We start from the raw sequence: 16,716 nt of genomic DNA, 5'->3' as shown, positions 1-16,716 counted from the left end.
CTTAAAACCAGGTCACAATCTCAAAGTGATCCAAGTTACACATGTTCACACTTACATACACAGAGGCAGACACAAAGTTTGTTATAACAGTGACTCTACCCCTTCGGCTCTAGTCCAAGGTCAATTCCATCATGGACTTGTTAGTGTTAACATCCAGTGCAATTCAATTTCAGCGCATTATCACATTTTAGCAAATAAGGATAATGATACATTAATGCACATTAATTGCTTCATGTATATATATAACATAGAGAAACTACAATGACCACTACATTTCAGCCCTGTATCAAGATTGTCTGTACATCTTGTGTCTTTTATGAGTTGGTTATAAATTTCTTGTCTAGCTTATCATGTCTCTTTGACCATCAACCAAATATCAGATGCATCAAAGAAGCCAGTTTAATTCAATTCTTCAAAGGGATCCAAGTGGTACAGTTTACCTAACATATTTTAAGAGTGGCAAAATATTTCACAAAGTCTTATCTCTTTATCCTGCTTTAGACATCACCAGGTGATACAGTTATATCTCGGTTTAATGTTCTGTAACTGTTACCAGTTATTTCCAAAAAGAATTTCTGAATTGCATATTTCAGGTAACCAGTTGATTGGTAATATTGATGCAAAAGCTAGTTTTCTCCTTTTAATCTAAGGTGTAAAGTACTACAAAATAAGGTCACTCGTGGTTGAAACCATCCATGTAAATCTGATGGCTGAAACCATCCATGTAAATCTGATGGCTGAAACCATCCATGTAAATCTGATGGCTGAAACCATCCATGTAAATCTGATGGCTGAAACCATCCATGTAAATCTGATGGCTGAAACCATCCATGTAAATCTGATGGCTGAAACCATCCATGTAAATCTGATGGCTGAAACCATCCATGTAAATCTGATGGTTATGGATGTAAATCTGATGGCTGAAACCATCCATGTAAATCTGATGGTTATGGATGTAAATCTGATGGTTGAAACCATCCATGTAAATCTGATGGCTGAAACCATCCATGTAAATCTGATGGTTATGGATGTAAATCTGATGGCTGAAACCATCCATGTGAATCTGATGGGTGAAACCATCCATGTGGTTGAAACCCGTCCATGTGGTTGAAATCATCCATGTAAATCTGATGGTTATGGATGTAAATCTGATGGCTGAAACCATCCATGTAAATCTGATGGCTGAAACCATCCATGTAAATCTGATGGCTGAAACCATCCATGTAAATCTGATGGGTGAAACCATCCATGTGGTTGAAACCATCCATGTAAATCTATTTCAAATCTAAGTACAATCATTTTGTTTCAAATTATTCAAAATTGATGTGAAGGTCAAGAGCAAATGCTGATATACAGACATCTCCATTTATTGCCTTTGATGTAGAGGAATCTAGCAGCCAAATGAGGTTAGTTTCTGTTACAAAGGTCAAATTACAGAAGAAAAAATTAGCTTTTTCAATTATTGTATTTTTCTAACATGGCATTTTCTAACTGAGCAATACAGCTTCCCCAAGGCGAGACAAGAATACTACTTGTGCTTCTTCTTTGATCTAACATCGTTATAAAACTAAAATTTATCTGGACTTAAGAGAAACATAAACATCAACTAGGTGATGGCCATCACTATTATAAAAGGCAGACGTTGTCCTTGAACATAGTAACTAAACCATGTAAATGACTTAGCACATTTTTGAAATGTTGACTTAAGTAGAAAGATATTGAAGAGAAACTTAATAATGAGAGGGATAGCAAAGAAAACTTGTGAATTTATCACTTAGTATTGCATCAATATCAACTATTCCTTTTAAAGGATTTCCAATCTCCATTCTATGGTCATTTCATTCATGTTGCAATTCTCTCCATTGGTATTGGATGTTTTGAAAAATTTAATACACTTACTAAGCGTGTGAGAGGGCTCCTCTCCATTTGTGTTCGGTGTCTCTGCTGTTTTGATGTGGGCCTTGGCTGCTGCTTGTTTTCGGGACTCTACCACATCCGGCATTACAGCATCGATCAGCGATAGAGACTCAATAACTTTTTCCGACCCATCCTTAAAAAACCACAGAAATATACTTGTATTGGCAAATGAGATTAACCTAAGTTTCCTGAATGCTGTGTTCTGATAAAAGTTTAAGGTAGTTTCTATACTGCTAATCAAGATACATATATTTTTCCTGTTAGTTAAGTCATTACTCCTTAAAATAAAATCAATCATGATTTCTATACCACTCTTCAAACAACTTGTTTTTTTATTTTATAAAACTGGCATTTATCTCACCAAAAACATCAATATTTCATCAAGAATTTTTTTTCTCTGAATACTGACCAGCTTGAAGTCGATCAGAAACAGAAGTACCCTACCTACCTCTCCAATACTGATTTCTGCCTCAGTGTACTGGAGGCCTTTTTGTATGATATTCAGGAGTGCCGCTGGAGGCACAAGAGCCCCATTTATATTGGACTGGCTGATGTGGCTCTCTATACCAAACGTGTATGCAGAATGAACAAAACCTGAAACACAACAAAATATTCTGTAAAATTTGGTATCACAACAAATTGTAATAGAACATCAGTGACTAGAAACCAAGTAGATTTTATCTCCTTGACACCATACTTTTCTCCTCTCTAAGATATCAGTTTTCTCATTCAAACAGATGTCAATACCATTGTAAAATTCAAAAAATATCTTGACAACAGTGAATTGAAAATCTATTTTTTCATGTAGAACTTTTGCACAATTGGCAAGGGTTTTCAATTGACCTCTGACATTTTGAAGTGTCGGAAGATAATGACAGTTTTTCCAAAACTTAAAAAAAGCCAAGCACATACCAAATAGACATGTCCTTTCACGTCCAACAGGCAAATTAAGTTAATTTTTTTAAAGCCGAAATGAACTCTCAAAAGTCTACAAAATACTTTCCCAGATCTCATCTTGGAAACTTATGGTATATATCAAAAAGATCATGTTTCAATTAGATAGTCATGATCCCTACTTTCTACTTACAACGAAAAAAAAGAAAGAAAGACTTTTCTTCTCATTTTGAGACTTATCTAATAAACATTGACTAAGATGGTTGATGTGCTGATCTTAATGACATGACCTTCGTCTGTTTTTCTCCTATTCCTAACTATAGAGCTGATGATTTAGTACAATTGAATTTCATGTATAGTGGGCCCCTTGATGAAGTTATGCATTAAATTTTAATCAACAGAGTAAGGGAGACATGCTGGGTGAATGGAAAACACATACAGGTACTGATTTCCTACACTGTAAGTCTTTGGAAACTAAGCCATATATCTCACCTCACACCTCCTCAAGAGAGTCTTTTAAACAAGGTTCACTTAAATGGCATTCAATAGCAACATTTGACGAGGGTTTACAAAACACTCCTGAGGCAATTTCATGTCTCTTGGTTAAAGTTATTCCACTTCCTGTTTGTAGTTAGAGAGCACATTGACTTTATAGAGGTAATAATTCAAGCATGCGTTCACACACAGAACAAGTCTTCTAACACATCCTACAGATAAAATGGTCTCAAAAGATTTCCAGTGCAATTAATTTATTCTTAAATGTGGTGGTTGTTCTAACATAACAAGCAAGACACAATTTACACTGGTATTTGTGACATGCAGAATCAAAGATTACGTCCATTTGAATGACAAGGGACCAAATGGTCCTGTACTCCTCATCCGATATTCATATCAATACTACCCACTATTAACATCAAAGTCACTCACTTTCATGTTAAAAGTTGAGGTAAAATTTATATCAATTTCATCACACATCATAGTTTCCATATGTTACTATGGAAATTTGTTACTATGGCAACTCGTTTATGTATCCAAAGCCTTTTACCCATAATGCCTCTGGCAAAAAAATGTATATAAATTTCCAAACCATCTCTTTTAAGATATGATACTGCTTTCTACACACTAACACAATTTGAATTTATTTTCATTTTATTCTTCAAAAATTTTTTGAGCACCTTGAAATAAAAATATCTATTCACAAGGACATCAAAAGATTTCTGTTTTCACTGAGAGTTATTCAATCTGTGGCACATATCTCTATAGGTAGCCAATCAATCAGTGGGCAGCCTGGCACTCTGTAACACCAGCTCTGAAAAGGTTATATATGTGTACCAAGACAGCTATTTCTACTGGCAAGGTCTTCCGAAATCTATTTTGTGATAGCTGGCATAGTGCCAAACCATTTCAAATTCAACTTGGAGAATTCGTTTCAGAAGTTCTAAATATATCTTCATGCTAAACATAATTGGTACTTACGTTTGACATTGAAAACCTCGTTAGAATTGAGCACCTAAATAAAATGTCTAGAAATACTTCAGCGAAAACCTTCACTATATGATGGTGAATTTGGTGGAATTCGATAGGAAAATCGGACTAGTATACCAAGAGACTGCCCAATGCACGTTTTTTATACCTAAACAAGATTGTAAGAATACTTTAAGTGAGAACCACATCCTGTATACTTGTACCTGTGAATTTATGGGTAGATGATACTTTCATCAGCTTGTGAAATTAATTCTATCAATTTCTAAGGCTTAATTAACAGCATGTGTTTGCACTAGTATATAAAATACATGGAATTCATCATCTATATTACAGAAGATACTATTTAAACAAATTTTCTATCCAGACTCAGCTAGACAGAACTAGACACAACACGAGGTCACATAATGTATACATAGCAAATATGGACTAGTTGTACAATTCATCAATCGACAGTAAAGTTTAACCTATTATCCATTTACATCATCAACTTTTGATATGAAGAGCTTTAGTGCAACAATTTTTTTGTGTTTGTGTTTTGGCTGGCATAGCTCATTTGGAAGAGTCTTAGTCTACACAACCTAAGGTGAAGATCCTCTGAGCTGTGTCCTTGAGCAAGAACCCAATTGCTCTGGATGGCATGTGACGGGCCTCCAGTGCATTGTTCATTCAGAAAGTCACCAGCAAAAGCAAGGCAACCCTCAACCCTAGCTGTTGACTGGACTGCAAACATCACACTGTTTGCATACTAGATGTATGCAAAAAAAAGTCAATCACAACATGTATATATATAGTAGATATATATGTATCAAATTGTTTGTGTAGTGTTAAAGAAACTGGAATGTTTATCCTGTGGTGCTTGAAGCGACCAATTGTAAGTGTAACATAAGTGAACCAGTGTATAGCACACCCACCCAGTAAATATGTATGTACATGGCTGTCGACTGCAGTACAGTAGACAACCTACATTTATAATGTACCTTTATCTTTGACCTCAAAGCTTAGTACAATGAAGTAACTTACAAGTGCAAGGTCACAATTTGTTGACAGTCATGATTAGTACAGAGATGATCAGTGGAGAACAGGTGTGGCTTTCGACCTTATCTGTATGTCCACAATAAAGGTAAACTATGCATGTACAATCAGTACAGTCTCTCCTTCACCTTGTAACCTCAATTTTTATCTAGTAAGGGTAACATTTAGCAATATATAATCTACCCAGTTTCTACTTTTACTGCTACCTATAGCCCTTCAAAAGAGGACAAATAATTTCCTAATTAATTTTATATTCTTTACATCTGCACAAACATTTGCATACCTGCCAACTTTTCAAAATTATCAGGAGACAGAAAAGTGTGTGAATAACATTTTTGACAATCAATACATCTACATCAATTTAAATTGATAAAGTGCATGTTTTACTATACTATAACAATAAAAAAAATGTAAGGTTCAATTTAAAATTAATTCATTTGAACTCTCAGTATTCATTGAACTCACACAATATAACAGATATTAAGATTTATGATTATCTGTTTGGTTGTTTATAAGTATATGTATTACCAAATATGATGCTTCTGAAAGAACTTGTTTAATTGAAATAAGGAAAAATAATAATAATCATCTCATGAAATTTTCAGTAAGTGAAATATTTCTTTGATCTGATTTTTAACTCATAATGCCAACTTTTCAGGACTGATATAGTTTAATTGGTATTGATTCAGGAGCGCTTGCACGTTGTTACATCATAAATATCATTTTTCAAACTATTTTCTTGTTGAAGTTGTTATTTGGCCGAATAGGTAGTATAACTACTTAATTATCTGTGGAATGACATCATCTTAAGTAAACCTTTACCAGCGCTGACCCCTGAGTCCTGACCAATGGTCTACCATTAATTAGGTAGGGAACCATCAGCAGTGTAGAAGTGTGCTCCCAAGTGTAGGGGTCGGCAAAGATTAACTTGAATTGGGGACATTAATTAGATAATTGGGCTGTGTACTCACCTAGCTACCCTTGATTATGTGGTCAGTCTTACCAATTTGACAAATATAGCCAGGTTACCTACCTAGGGGAATCTCTGAAATTGGGAGATCACCCCAATTTTGATCCATATAATCGGGAAGTGGGGCTGGGGAATGAAAATCGAAATACTCCCAACTGAATCAGGAAAGTTGGCTAGTATACATTTGGTCTTATTCTCTTTGTCTAACCTACATTCTATAATTTTAAAACAAACATTTCTAAGACGACAAGTTTAGTGATCTCGTGCATAATCAGTCTAGTGGAAATGTGCCTATTTATAGCTCAACCAAAACAAAAGCACCTGAAGTAGAATGGCATTTTCAGATTTAATTTGTAAAGTTCATCATGCTAACAATGACCAACATGAGATAGATCTGACATGCAATATACACATGACATTTACACAAAGCAAATCTGTTGTTGAAATGGCCGTTTATAGTAATGGCAGTATTTTCTATTCTCAAGGTTTCAGACAGGAGGTCGTGTTTTAAAACATTTGGATGGGAACAGACTGGTAGATTTAAATAAACATTACATCACAATTACTCAACACATAATATGCTGAATAAGCAAACTCAAACATCTATATATTTATCAAAAATTATTTATGAAATCTAACTGACGGAGAGGACAGATAATTTATTGAATATCCTTAATCATATATAATCCATGATCCATCAAATGAAAAAGTGACATCCCTGACCAATTGGTCACCAGAAATTCAATAATGACCCAATCAAAATCTGCTCAAAAAACACATCCTTTCCATTTAATGGATGACTGAAACTATATAGAAATTGATGACATCAATATGAAAGTGACACCAGGTAATTATATAAACATGAAATCCCGTTTTAACAAATGAAGTAAATGGTAGTCACAGTCAATCATCCTCCAGTATGCCATCGATACTAAGTGCTTATTTTTACATTTGTCTGGAATGAAACTTTGAAATACCTGAGAGTAAAACTTGGCAACTGTGGGTGAATCATATAAATACATGACCGCAGATATGTCACAAACAAACGGTGAGTACAAGGACTGGCACTCTGTATAGTATTCACTCTTTACACGCAAAATTCAGCACTTGCAGTTGAAAAGTGTGTAGCCTGGAGAACGTTAAATCAACCTTGCAAATTCCACAAATTTATTTCAAAACAATGTCTTATTGTCATTACACATGGTCATTTACATATAAAAAAAATCATCAAACTTTAACCTTGTACCTGGGTTAACACCTTTGGACCTTCACTCTGTCTTTTTGGAAACTTACTCATGACATTAAGATATGGGTAAAATTCAACCATTCAAAAAATATGTTTTTAATAATTTCATCAAGCATTATTCCATCATATTAGCTTCTTTATATCCTTAAACATCAAATCAGATATTCTTGCATCACACCTACTTTTTTTATTTCTTTAAAATCCATCTCTAGATTCACAGCACTTATAGATTCTTTTCAGCATTCTAACAACTGCACGCACAAGGGTGACTATAGACCAACAGAAATAATAAAAAGATACTAGATTACTCATGCAGTAACATCTGTTACTATCCCTCCCCCAGTGAGCCAAAACACAATAATTTTGCAGTCAGTAAGTTTAACCTTGGTAAATGCATATATCTATATACTTACAATAATTAAATTGACTGCTGCTAGATCTTAACCACACCCTAGCTACCAGAAACATTCTGCACATAGTCACCACAAGATTACATCAACACGTGTCGGGCAGTTTGTAATTATATATTTTCTACATGTATATGCACATGTACATACATGCAATTGCCATCAAGCAAAATCTCCATGCATGTGTTAATTGAACAACCTCCTATAGGTCAACAATTCCTAATGATACTTTCAAGACAACTGTTTATTTAGTTGACAGGAAAATTTTGAATTTTCTCAGAATGCTCATTTTAGATCTCTATTAGTTTTTTTTCAGCCTCAAAATTTACTTTTTTTTTTTTTTGTAAATTTCTTTTTCAGATGTCATTTCTATGTTATGGGTAGCTTAGCTACGAACAACTAGACCCAGCTATTGCAATTTCATTCATGACATAATGTCTGCATGTGTTTAACATTACAAACAAATCACTGTTGTGATTACATACAAAACAGACCTTAAGCTTTTTAAGTAACACAAATAAATAGTGTCAACAACAAAAATGGGGGAAAAATATTCATTTTTTGTCTGTCCTTCAGAAATATTCAATGCTCATATTACTGTATGTATTTATGTTGATCATGTGATAAATATACTGCTGTATTTATCATGTGATAAATATACTGCTGTATTTATCATGTGATAAATATACTGCTGTAGTTATCATGTGATAGATATACAGCTGTAGTTATCATGTGATAGATATACTGCTGTAGTTATCATGTGATAAATATACTGCTGTATTTATCATGTAATATACTGCTGCATTTATCATGTGATAAATATACTGCTGTATTTATCATGTAATATACTGCTGCATTTATCATGTGATAAATATACTGCTGTATTTATCATGTAATAAATATACTGCTGTATTTATTGTAGGTAAAATGTAATACTGAAAAATACACTCATGAAGACAGAGTCAGTTTCCCGAGAAACATAAATTGAACATTGGCCCAATAGGAATTGAACCACAAAACTGAGGCTGCAAGATCTCTACCAATGTGTGAGTCGTAAAAGAGATTGAGAATTCTTTGTAAGACACTGGTCAATGGTTAATGCTTTGTTTCCAGAAGATAGATAAAACACCATTGTTATAAGTTCTGGATTTACATCAAAGTTTTCCTTCATGTAAATGATGAAGAAGCTTAAGCTGTTGAGTACTGATCTCATCTACTTCTATACCTGATTCCAGACAGCTGATACTACTTTGAGGGTTTATATAGATAATTGTTTGAACTAAGATAACTGTTCAGATTGCTATTTTTGTAGTCTTATCAGGAGGCCTTTTAGGAGGATATAATTAAAAACACATAAAACTTATATAATAACTTGAGCAAGTCTAATATTTTTTTTGTCTTCACCGATAGATTTTCAAAGCCATGTTTGCCTCAAAATTGTCTAAGCCATTAATTCAATGAAATTTATAACAGCTGTGTTCCCACATTTCAAGCACCTGTGGACAGTACTGGGAAGTTTCATATAAGCAATACATGTTTTTTTGTCTTTAATTAACTCACAACAGCCAGGGTTATACAAGGACTCAACTATTACATGTACCTTATACGTTTTTTTTTTGTCTGCAGGTATGACTGTCGCTTGAACAGCTGGGGTCATTTTGAAACGGGATTTCGGGTTAGAGTGACTTGTGGCTACTCTACTGAACAACATACACAAGGTCCTTCGCATGTCATCTGGAGCTATTAGAGTAAAGTGTCTTACCAAAGGATACAGCCACAACAGCACAGACAAGTCCATTTCTCAACTCCTAAGGAACTTTAACCTGTTCTTCACCTAAGTAACGTATTCAGTCTCTCTACCGACTGAGCAATCATAACCCAATATCTCGTACAATATACATGTAATATTTGCTACTTTATCTGTTATATACTTCTATGATTTGTATTTAAAAGGGACATCACGATGAAAACAATAATTTTATTGACTGTATGATTTCTAAATTTTGATTGACTTTTTCAGTGCTATCCTGAGTTGATTTCCAACGTCCAGCTTGACCACCTCTTAAATGCTGCTAACGTTAAATTTTGAAAACTACCATATTTTCCAGTTATAAGCCACTTTTTTCTACTGTGAATCGGGCGTGCAGTTTATATTTGAACAAAACAAAAATGATCGGCAGGGTGACTGAAACAGATCATCTAGAACATTCATTTGCAATCGCATACAGGATGATTTGAAGATTGTAATAAAAAATAACATTCACATGGATTTTATTATATATATATATATGTATAATTCATTTAAAAACTTTATCAAATGATTCACTGATAATCTAGATAAATTGCAATTGGATGTCTGTTGGTTGATGTAACGGTTAGCACTTTGTTGTGTGTAACCATCAGTCAGACATGTTTGTTGTGTGTAACCATCAGTCAGACGTCTTTGTTGTGTGTAACCATCAGTCAGACGTCTTTGTTGTGTGTAATCATCAGTCAGACATGTTTGTTGTGTGTAACCATCAGTCAGATGTCTTTGTTGTGTGTAACCATCAGTCAGACGAGTTTGTTGTGTGTAACCATCAGTCAGATGTCTTTGTTGTGTGTAACCATCAGTCAGACGAGTTTGTTGTGTGTAACCATCAGTCAGACAAGTTTGTTGTGTGTAACCATCAGTCAGACGAGTTTGTTGTGTGTAACCATCAGTCAGACGAGTTTGTTGTGTGTAACCATCAGTCAGACGTCTTTGTTGTGTGTAACCATCAGTCAGACGAGTTTGTTGTGTGTAACCATCAGTCAGACGTCTTTGTTGTGTGTAACCATCAGTCAGACGAGTTTGTTGTCTGTAACCATCAGTCAGATGTCTTTGTTGTGTGTAACTATCAGTCAGACGAGTTTGTTGTGTGTAACCATCAGTCAGACGAGTTTGTTGTGTGTAACTATCAGTCAGACAAGTTTGTTGTGTGTAACCATCAGTCAGACGTCTTTGTTGTGTGTAACCATCAGTCAGACGAGTTTGTTGTGTGTAACCATCAGTCAGATGTCTTTGTTGTGTGTAACCATCAGTCAGATGTCTTTGTTGTGTGTAACTATCAGTCAGACGAGTTTGTTGTGTGTAACCATCAGTCAGACGAGTTTGTTGTGTGTCACCATCAGTCAGACGTCTTTGTTGTGTGTAACCATCAGTCAGACGTCTTTGTTGTGTGTAACCATCAGTCAGACGAGTTTGTTGTGTGTAACCATCAGTCAGATGTCTTTGTTGTGTGTAACCATCAGTCAGATGTCTTTGTTGTGTGTAACTATCAGTCAGACGAGTTTGTTGTGTGTAACCATCAGTCAGACGAGTTTGTGTGTAACCATCAGTCAGACAAGCCTGTTGTGTGGTACCATCAGTCAGACGAGTTTGTTGTGTGTAACCACCAGTCAGACAAGCCTGTTGTGTGGTACCATCAGTCAGACGAGTTTGTTGTGTGTAACCATCAGTCAGACAAGCCTGTTGTGTGGTACCATCAGACAAGTTTGTCAAAGTTTAGAGCAACTTCATGCTCTAAAACACATAAAACAATGAAAACAGTGCGAATTTCAGATGCAGGGACACCAAGTATGTTAAGTAATGTACATTGGAATCCTTGTCAGAAATGCATGACTACATGAAGTGTGTTTGTTGTGTGCCTCAAAAATCTATTAACCGACATCCGTACTTCATCCATCAAGCAAGTGCAACAGACTTGTACGAAAAATGGTAGTTTTTTAAAATGCAAAATAGAAGTGTCTTCCTGTAGTGTTGGCATGTTACAAGTACTTGCCAAGCAAAATATAAGGACACAATGGAACATCAATAAGAAGCCACAATATAATTTGAATCGTGTCTTTAAAAATGTAAGGAACTTTTTTAAGTATTTTTGAGGGACAAAATATCTCTATCTATGCAGAATAAATGAATACATTTTTCATGAGCACAACAAAGCTATACTCAATACAGTCTTGATGTTGGAACCTTGGTAATAAAACAGAATATTTAATGTTCAAGCTTTAAATGTTTAAAAAATATCTAGGCAATGTCATTCATGCAGAGAACAATAAAGGCAGACAGTCTAGATGTTTCAGAGATAGTGCCAATGATTAATAGCATAAACACAGCTCCTGGTGTATGTATGGCCTGGTATAACTACTTTTATCTCCAATGATGTAAGAGACTTGCCAAGCAACCTATAGTCTGTTTCAGAAAACTACTATCAGGTGTGGCGTGGCAAATTTTGCATGTTGAATCATATATTTAAACAGGTTTTAAGTTGTGTGGAAAATAAATTAAGTATATAGATCCCATTTAATGTTCATACAAGAGTACAATTAATAAATGTCAGAACATACTTGCATTGTGATACAATCTTATAGTGTTGTTAATGTGTCCTTCATTATGTAAATAAGTATTTATATTTTTCATTTGTTTGTGCAGATTTCAGCCAGTTAACATACCAATTGTTGAATATTTTCCTATTTTTAATCTAATTTCCTGAGTTACATAACAAAACTGAGTTAATCTGATTTAAATGTTTGAAGCTTTTCTACATTTTTATCAGATTGACAAATGTACATAAATTATGATCGCAAGGGGACCCTGTCTAAATACACATGTTACAGGTGAAAGACTGTGTAAATCCTGACATACTTCATCCAGATTAAGTATATGTACAGGCCTAGAGTGCCACAAGTTTACAGCAATTTAATTAAAGCCAATTTGATTTACAAGTTTTTTTCAACTTATATTAATGTGTCTTGTTGCACTACATGGAATCACGTGTGGTGTCTTACTTTGGGAAGAAACCTGAATACTAATGGAAAACCCATGTGGTTGGGCAGGTGACCCTTTTCATGTTCATTCTGGGAATCAAACCATGAATGCCTTGGTAAAAGATGAGTGTATCTAATACATACAAGCAGTTTTGTGATATTTCCTTTTAAAAAGAAGTGTGATATTTTAATTTCTTACAGAAAAATACTAATAAAATATTACAATCAATGCAAGATCACTTATCAAAAATCATCACTTTCTTTTTGTGGCTTTTTGATCAATTATGTTTTATCACAGTATCTTGATATGTAAATATGTCAGACAACTTTAAAGTAACATTTAATTTCCATTTGAATTCAATTACCATATTTTAGCATAGTGTTATAAAAAGTATAAATATTCATTCAGGAGCATTCTCATCCATATTTTCAGAGTACTCATATATACAATATATATCCCATAAGCATGTGTATTGCCAACCAGCTCAATTCAATATTGAAATAAAGATGTTGCCTTACGATACATATGATATCATTGTGAAATCCCAGTATGATGAACACAAAGATCTACAACACTAGATCATGAATTCAAATAGGAGGAATTTTTTTTTTACATCTTTACATCAAAATCCATTTTTCAAAACTAATCCTGGACTCAAACAGTGACTCATTCTTCATTATTGCACTTGAGAATTTTCATTATTAGTCATCAGCGCAATACTGCAGAACAAGTGCATCCAAAAGCTTACATTTTAACAGTAACATTTTACATTTTAAGAGCATGTTTGTCCCTGAAGTGTCAACAAAGTGAGGTTCCAATATGTATATTCAATTACAAAATAACTTGTTATAAGACTACTGAAAACAGAAAAATAAGGCAAATAAAGATGAAAATCCATTCACCATATAATAGAATGCTTACCAAATATCTATGTAAATATTTCACTAGCAACAAACACCCCAATTCTACATTTTTGAGAAGCCAAGTCTATTTCCAGATGGTGACAGTTGTGACTAGTGTTCTGATCGCTGTCAATTTTCATTGATGTGGTATATGTATGTCAGATTACAAAGGTTTAATTTTCTTTATATCTTTCTAGTTTTTGGAATCCTTGACCACGAGTTCCAAACAGATATAGATGTATTGGCTTTTGAGAAGCATATTCATGAATTACCAAGGGGGATAACAAGCAACTGACTTCATATTAAGTTTCAGTTCAATATCTCTATCCAACACTGAGAAATGAACATATACTAAAGTAAATTGTTAACGTCAAAGGGCCAAAACCCTGGGAAATGTTTCCTACAACAAAATATGAATTTGACCTGCATCCTCTCATTCATTTTACAGCCACACATAAAATTACAGTTTAATATTGCCCTTCACTGTACTGATAAAAATAAGAGGAAACTGATACTATGTTATATCTTCAAATTTTCAAAATCCAATTGTCCATCCTCAACACTCCGGAGGTTATGCTCATTATCACTATCAGCACCCATTGAACATTTCCTGGCAAAATTGAAGACACAAGCCAAGTAAAATTGTATGGTATAGAGCAGGTTTCAGTAGTCAAAAACCTGCCCAATCATAAACGGAGTGACACCCAATTTCAAAGCCAGTACAACATAGTCAAATGCGGCTTTGAAGATACATGTGACTTGTGTTGCAGTTTATCCACAAGGTGTGGCACATGGAAACTTCAATTTTGTCATGAAATGTCCAGGGGTACAGAGTGATAGCGAGCGTAACACCTGGAGTGTCGAGGATATCAACAGCCATACTGGTACCTCCTCGCCTTAGTAAATCTTATTTCAATTTAATCATATATATACTAGTTTCACATAATTTTGGTTGATCCATCAAACAGTAAACAAACCATATAGGGTATCTCTGACCTCATCACCTCATGTAAAGGTACATTTAGGTGAAATGAGAAGAGGGTTTTCTTTTACACACTTTTCATTTAGTTTAGACCCTAAATTTAATATGAACTCTGTCTGAAATAAAAAAACGTATGCAAGTAACTTGTAACTACAGGCCAATATATGGACAATGAAATTGCTTTATGGACCACCCCAGCTGTTTATCATAAAGTATGGATACATGTGCACCAGATGATAGAGGGAAGGAAATAAGCCCATTAAGTGATCAGTTATTTGACCTCTCTAATAGTACATGCTTGCTTTGCCAATGCATCACATTTCAAAATGCAATTTTGTTGTTATTCTGCAAGTATTAAATACTTCCAAATATTTAATCAAAATAAAATTTTTTGTTTTTATTTTTGATACATGTTCATGACAAAAAAGGGTTTTTTATTCTGCTTCTTCACACACAAATGATAATACTTTTTGTTGAATTTTTACCATTAAATTTTTTGTATGATTGTATATACTGTTCTGAAACGTGAAGACCATTACTAGAGATCCTAATGTGATGGCTATCATGCATTTTATTTAAAATGCATTACAAAACTCATAAATATTTTGACAATAATGCTAACTGACACAAGGTAAAATCAAGATGTTTTTTCTAAATTATGTCCAAAACCCTAGAGTTGGCAGTGAAAATTAGGGACAATCAAAAAACAGGAAACACAATATTTTTCTGATAAACCTTAAATAATAGTGACTGTATTTACCTGATTCCTGTAAATATCGATATACAAGAAAGTTAATTTCATCACTGCTGAAGCTCATGGCTATATTAAACAGTGGCTAAAGTGGGGAAACATTCGTTCTGTCATCTGACCATCAGTAACAGGTCATCACATTCCTCTGTGGAAGACACCACCTGAATAAAGAAAAATAGACATCATCACTTCCCTATCTAATAAGTATTGTCAAGTTTATGTGTTTTAAAATGCAATTACTTTGGATATCTAGAGAAAAAAAATTTCCCCAAAACTTACTAGTCTGCTTAGCATAAAAAGCCACATATTTGCAAAGATATCTGACATAAAAGACCTGGCTGGTGTAATTCCTGTGGAATCAAGCATTTGAATAATGATCACACGGTTCTATTGAAATCCTATCTTCAAGAACTCTTTTCAATTAACATTGAAAAATCTCCACACTATTTGGCACAAAGTAACTTAATTGAAACAGAGTATAACAGAGCTTCTTGTACAAATATGAAATAACCTATACTTGTATTGCAAGTTTTTTGAAATAGTCTATAAAATCCTCAACACATAAAAAATCGGTTTCTTCGTCGATAGATCGATTTCTTCCACATTTCTCCAATAAATATGCCTCTTTTAAATGAATGACGATAACATACAATATAATTTAGAGCTACGTACGTTGATGTGAAACGTCAAAACGAAAGTACAATTGCAAAGTTTCAGAACAATACATGTGGTATTTTCTAACGAATTTTCATGTATTTCAAGAAGACAGTCTTACACATATCGACACAACTATACAATTAAATGAATTGTTACACAAACTTACTGTAAATAACACGTGTAAATGTCTTGGCAGTTTGAAAAACCGTAAGTTCGTTTACAGAAACAGACTTTAACTTCCAGCCAATATTCACTATACACCTGAATTATAATCACGCGTACTCCTTTCGTGGTCCAATTTATCAGTGAAATTAATAATATATAGTCACCAAATAATCAAGTTATATGACAGTGTAGCAAACCGCACATTAATTCCCAGATTAGCACGAGAAATATACATCTGTAATACAACGAGTCGTCAGTCCATCAACTATGCCGACAATGGCGGAAGAAGTCTGTCGCACTACTTTCTGATCAGCGGAAGTTTAAAAATTTTAATCTGATATATGAGGGGATTACAAAATATCCATTGGCCCATTTTGTTATTTTTATCAATACTTATCTTTTTCTCATTATTGGTGAACCATGCACAACAAAACTACGAATATAGTATTAGTTAATCACTGCGGAGCGATATATGAAAAAAGTTCAGGTGCGTATTTACCGCTCACATGTCGTGACGTC

At 34.2% G+C, this 16,716-nt stretch overlaps 1 protein-coding gene across 1 annotated transcript in view; it reads right to left on the bottom strand.

The window, feature by feature from the left end:
• LOC132561976 (F-box-like/WD repeat-containing protein TBL1XR1-A) overlaps nucleotides 1–16,450 on the bottom strand; it is a 38,240-nt gene extending 21,790 nt beyond the window's left edge. The window contains exons 1-4 of the mRNA XM_060226696.1: nucleotides 16,199–16,450; nucleotides 15,385–15,536; nucleotides 2,366–2,511; nucleotides 1,900–2,050 (exon numbers count right to left, since the gene is read on the bottom strand). Coding sequence (XP_060082679.1) covers nucleotides 1,900–2,050; nucleotides 2,366–2,511; nucleotides 15,385–15,442 — 355 coding nt within the window. The 5' untranslated portion in view covers nucleotides 15,443–15,536; nucleotides 16,199–16,450. The remainder of the gene's footprint in view (nucleotides 1–1,899; nucleotides 2,051–2,365; nucleotides 2,512–15,384; nucleotides 15,537–16,198) is intronic.
• Nucleotides 16,451–16,716: the final 266 nt, after the last annotated feature.

The sequence above is a fragment of the Ylistrum balloti genome, unplaced genomic scaffold (genome assembly GCF_031769215.1).
Source record: "Ylistrum balloti isolate Yb309-2 unplaced genomic scaffold, AGI_CSIRO_Ybal_v1 Utg371318, whole genome shotgun sequence".
In the NCBI taxonomy this organism is placed as follows: domain Eukaryota; kingdom Metazoa; phylum Mollusca; class Bivalvia; order Pectinida; family Pectinidae; genus Ylistrum; species Ylistrum balloti.
This window is presented reverse-complemented; position numbering and strand designations above follow the sequence as displayed.